This window comes from Gavialis gangeticus, unplaced genomic scaffold (genome assembly GCF_001723915.1).
Source record: "Gavialis gangeticus isolate Ggan-Ray unplaced genomic scaffold, GavGan_comp1, whole genome shotgun sequence".
Lineage (NCBI taxonomy): Eukaryota > Metazoa > Chordata > Crocodylia > Gavialidae > Gavialis > Gavialis gangeticus.
The window spans coordinates 83,817,726-83,822,650 of record NW_017729025.1 but is presented as its reverse complement, the minus strand read 5'-3'; the positions used below and the strand labels follow the sequence as shown (position 1 = coordinate 83,822,650).

Genomic DNA, 4,925 nt, shown 5'->3' with positions numbered 1-4,925 from the left:
GTTAGCTGAACACAATGTTTTTTGATGTATTTACAGTTTTAAAGCAATTTGGAAGCCTACCAGTGCCTCAATCACTATAATAAAATAAATTCTAAATACCTACATATTTTGGCATTTGATTTTGGGTTTTTCATCATGGAAAATAAGAGCTTCTGCTGAGTCTACTCTGTACACCCCAGGGAATTATGTACAAAAAAATTCAAAATTATGTGCAGAAAAACTCAAAAATATGCAAATTAATTATTATTACTATTATTATTTTTACAAATTAAACTAAATATAACACTATTTTAATCTTCTTTAGAAATATATGCATGTACCTTGTACGGTTGGAGGTGTGGGGGGTAGGGGGGCAGAGAGTATGGGGTTTGTGTAAGGTGTAAGTATGGGAGTATGTGGGGTTTGTGGGCAGGTGTGGGGCTTATGGGGGAGTTGTAAAGGGGTGTGTGTAGGGGGTGTGTGTGTGGGGGGGGTTGTGGGTGGTGTGGGGTTTGTGGTGCAAAGCCCCCGCTGCCAGTGGCTCGGCAGCAGCAGGCAGTGGGCCTTCATGGTGTTCATGGCTGCAGCAGGCAGAGCCCTCAGCAGTGCGCACCTCTGGCTGAGTCCTAGGACCTGCACATGCTGGCATAGAGCTCGCCTGGCCTGCTGGCACACGCTTTCACACCAGCCTGGTCTGGCTCCATGTCAGTGCATGGGGCTCACACCACTGCAAGCAGAAACTGTATGCCACTGGGCCGGGCGGGCTCCATGCCTCCATGAGCAGCTTCTCACTGGAAGCCCCATGTGGAGCACAGAGCAGGCTGGCCCAGCCCAATGGTGCATGGCCCAGGAGCTGCGCACCATGGGGCCAGGCAGGCTCTGTGCCTCCACATGGGACTTCCAGCACTCCAGTGGGTAGCTTCTCATGGAGGCAAGCAGGAGCCCACCTGGCCCGATGGCGTGTGACTCTGTGCCTCTATGTGTGGCTTTCCACCTGGCCCGATGGCACACAGCTCTGGATCTACATGTCATTGGGCTGAGCTGGCCTTCCGTGTGGGGCTTCCCACAGACACCTCCCCGCTCCCTCAGCCCCACCCATACACCCCCGCCCTGCCCCACTGGCTCTTCCCACAGCCCCTAACCGCCACAGCCCTGGTAGTTACCCACACCCTCCCACAGGGCCCCCCAGCCCCAATCTGCAGTCCTCCAGCCCTCCTGGAGGGGGTCCCCAGTTGGCCCCCAGACCCCTGTATATCCCACTTACCTCAAAGGCTACAGAGAAAGAGAGCCTGAGCCAAGCCCTCGCTGACAGTCTCAGGCCCCACCCTTTCCCCTCTCCCTCTTTGGGACAGGGCTCAGGGTTTGCCACCCTTTTTGCAAGAAGCTCTTGCAGGCTGGAACTCTGTCAGCCTGCAGAAAGCTCTTTGCAAAAGTGGAAAATCCATGGGTATCTCTGTTAAAATGAACAATCCATTTTTTTTCTGTTTAAATTGAAAATTCACTTTTTTTTCTGTTTTTTCCATGGGAAACAGAAAACATGGATCCCTGATTATAATGGAGGAGGAGATTTAGGTAGCACAAAAGTTCAAAGAAAATGTTGTCAACTGACTAAATAGATTGGAATAACAGGCCAAATGGAGACAATTTAATTCATGACCCTGGTGACATGGAAAATCAATACTTTTATACCTTTTAGTATTATTGATCCTTTTAATGCGTAGGAGTTATGATTTCTTTGGCACCAGCAGCCCTGGAGAGCTTGGACTGAATTCAGCACAGATCTCAAAAGGGAAGTGAAGGTCATGCATTAAGACAACTTCTGATCTCATCACATCATATAAAACCACAGTCATTTATGTGACGATACTGCTGTTACCCCACATTTACACTGGTTTAAATAAGCTCAGGATTTGGCTCATTGGGTCATGTTTCCCACTAATGATGCCACTGCTGAATTCAGTAGGTCTCTAGATTGAGGGCTGCAAGCTAGGCAGAAAAAATGATAGTAAATGAAAAGTACTAACTTGGCATTACATACATACAAAACATAATTTAAACAGCCTAAGATTCTCAAGGAGATCATATTCCAGGTAGAAACAAGTGTTACTTTTTAGACAAAAATACCTATGTCCACTTACACCACAGACTTTGGCTCCAGAAGCGATAGGGACAGAGTGGCAGGTATGTTTGGGACAGAACTGCTTTATACTGTCCTGGTAGCTGCTTTTCTTGCTTCAGCCCCTCAACATGCAAGTTACACTTGTTTTGTACCCAACAAATATCATTTGAAGTTATGCTATTCTGTCACATGCAACTGACCTGAATTTATACTGCTCGTCGCCTTGCCCCTAAATTTGGCCCAGAGTTTTTAACTTATTTTCTCCAGAATTTGGTCCTGCAGTGCTATCTGAGTATGGCAAAGTGGACTTGACTACACCATCCCTACCATATAATTTAGCATGATATAAAATCAAGCAGCTAAGATGGATCCCCCATATTTCACAGTAGTAGATGCAGTAGTATTTATAATTAGTTTTTGTGTCTCTGTCATATACTAGATGTTGTATAAAGATCCAAGCAGGAATGATTCTTGCCCAGACAAGTTTATATTCTCAAAAGTTAGGGATGAAGGAAAAGGGAAGAACTGAGTGAAACAGCTCAGTGGAAAGTGCCCAAGTTTAGGCGTAGGGAGCAGTGGGGATGAAGGTATGGAGATGTTTGCTGGATGAATGAATCAACACCCTCCAGGCTGGCACTGCTGGCAGAACAGACTGGATGGGGAGAGGAGGCAGTAATCAACTGAATTTTTCCAAGTTGTTTTAGATGAAGTACTTCAAGTGGCCCTGCTTGTACTCACCTTTCAGCATTTTCACTGCTACTTTCTGGAAAGAGCCATCCTGTAGCTTCAGTAGTGCTTCTCTAACTGAGCCAAACTCCCCTGTGGATTAGTGAGAGCAGACAGTCAGGGAACATGTCTAATGCAGATGGGGTGACTCACACCAAGCTCTCTCTCTGGGTTATGAAGGGAGGAGCTCAAAGGCTATGAAAAGTGTAGCTATCAGCCGCATTTTTTGGCCTTCCCTGTCAGCACCAGTGGATATATGTGCGTGGGAGGCAAGGGCAACATGGCCTGGGAAAGGAGGAACAAAATAAGGAGAAACAAAATCAGACTGGTGATATGGTAGGCAGGACACAGTAAAAGCAGTTTCAACAGGCAATCCTCTGCTGACCTACTGGCTGAGGATATGCTGAGTTAGAGTGGAGGTTGCAGCTGGGAGATGACAGGAACATTTCTGGGGAAGAAGTACTGTGAGGGTCTCAGCTAGGGTCAGAGAGGGGACTTACAATTGCAGAGTTAGGGTGATTGGTCAGTGAGGGAAACTCTTAACATGACAGCTTTCTGAAGTGACAGGTCTCAGAGATGATATTCCAGTGACCATGTCAGTGAGAGGCATTCACATCAGCACTCAGTCAACTAAACCCAATCACACCTTTTCTCTCTAAACTCAGGGAGTGCCTTCCATCAGCTCCTCTCTCAAGAGGAGACAAAGCTTTAGTGTAGATGAAGTGTGGCTGACTGACCCCAGTTATATTCTTTTAGCCTGGAATTATTTAAAAAAAAAAGTTTTAAAATGAGCATTAATATTTCTTCACCTTAGTTTTGCTCCTCCTTTGATCTGCCTGATATGGGACGGTCCAGTTGCTAAATCAACCTAATTCCATAATTGCTTATCTTGTATTTCAATGCATCTGGTTTGAGGTGCCTTGAATCAGGTCAAAGTACTGCCAACCAAGCAAGACGAGCCAAGAAGCAAAGCCAGACAGATTTTGCTTCTCTGCCATGGCTATGTTTGCTTCTTTCTGCTAGCTACTCTATTTACTTGCATACCACATGCAGCTTTCTTCCCAAAATTAGCCACCCAAAACTTGGGTATGGATTTTAAGTGAGGAAGTCAATTTCCATATTGGAATGGAAGCATGGGGATGCTGGAATGGTTGCCCAGGGCTGGCTGCCTCCTGGCTGCATAGACGAGTGCAGTCACAAGCTAGAAATGTAACCCTACCACGGCTGCTGCCAAATTGGCAGCATCCACATGACAAGATTAAACCACTAGGCTGAGTGGGAACAGGAGGGTGAATGATGCCGGTAAGTAGACTCTGCTCCTGTTCCATGATGACAGAATTCAGCTACAATTCTTAAAAATCTTTTTCTCTTCATTCTGCCTTCCCAAAACAAGGTACATGTCTTATCTGGGGACATGTTGTATATGAGAATATACAATATGCTCCAGAGCCATGCTTTATGGTAATGCTGCTCATTCCCACGCCACAACAGTTAGATCACAGACAGCTTCAAGCCACATTTATACTCCCCTAATCCTGGGAAAAACAAAGATCTGCTACATTACTGGAGATTACCACTGCAAATCACCCTGTACTCTCTCTCCCACACCCAAGATTCCCCTCTGCTGAGAATAGGGGTTGAGATCCAGAACAGGGGGGCATAGAACAGACCACACCAGGGCTATGGTAGCTGGTTTTCTCACACTGAGGGTGTTCCCAAGTTCCTTGTCAGCAGTTTTCCAGCTCATCTGCTGCATGAGGCAGCACAAAGGAGTCAGGGCAGGAACTAAGGACCTGGCCAAAAGGGTTTATGCAGGGAGGATTCTCAATGGTTGTCCCCCAAACCCAGAACTGTAACAGGCAGAAACATTATTTCCATCCCCAATATTTTGTTTGTAACAGTTAGAGTCTGAGCCCTTTGCTGCAGGTAGGTTATCTTCTAACCAAGAACTGACATTTGTTTGGGAATGCTAGGGAAAATGGTCTCATTGCAACCAGGTTGCAAAATATTACATTAAAACCAATTTTTATATTAAAAGGAAAACTACATCTGTCAGCTCCCTTCTCCAAGGCCTATTCTGCCTAATTTCTATTCCACTTCC

The 4,925-nt window shown here is 45.9% G+C and overlaps 1 protein-coding gene across 1 annotated transcript in view; it reads right to left on the bottom strand.

Moving 5' to 3' along the window:
• Window positions 1–4,925, bottom strand: part of TYRO3 (TYRO3 protein tyrosine kinase) — a 99,270-nt gene that overhangs the window by 21,161 nt on the left and 73,184 nt on the right. Inside the window, exon 13 of the mRNA XM_019519935.1 lies at window positions 2,837–2,917. Within this exon, the coding sequence (XP_019375480.1) occupies window positions 2,837–2,917 (81 nt within the window). The remainder of the gene's footprint in view (window positions 1–2,836; window positions 2,918–4,925) is intronic.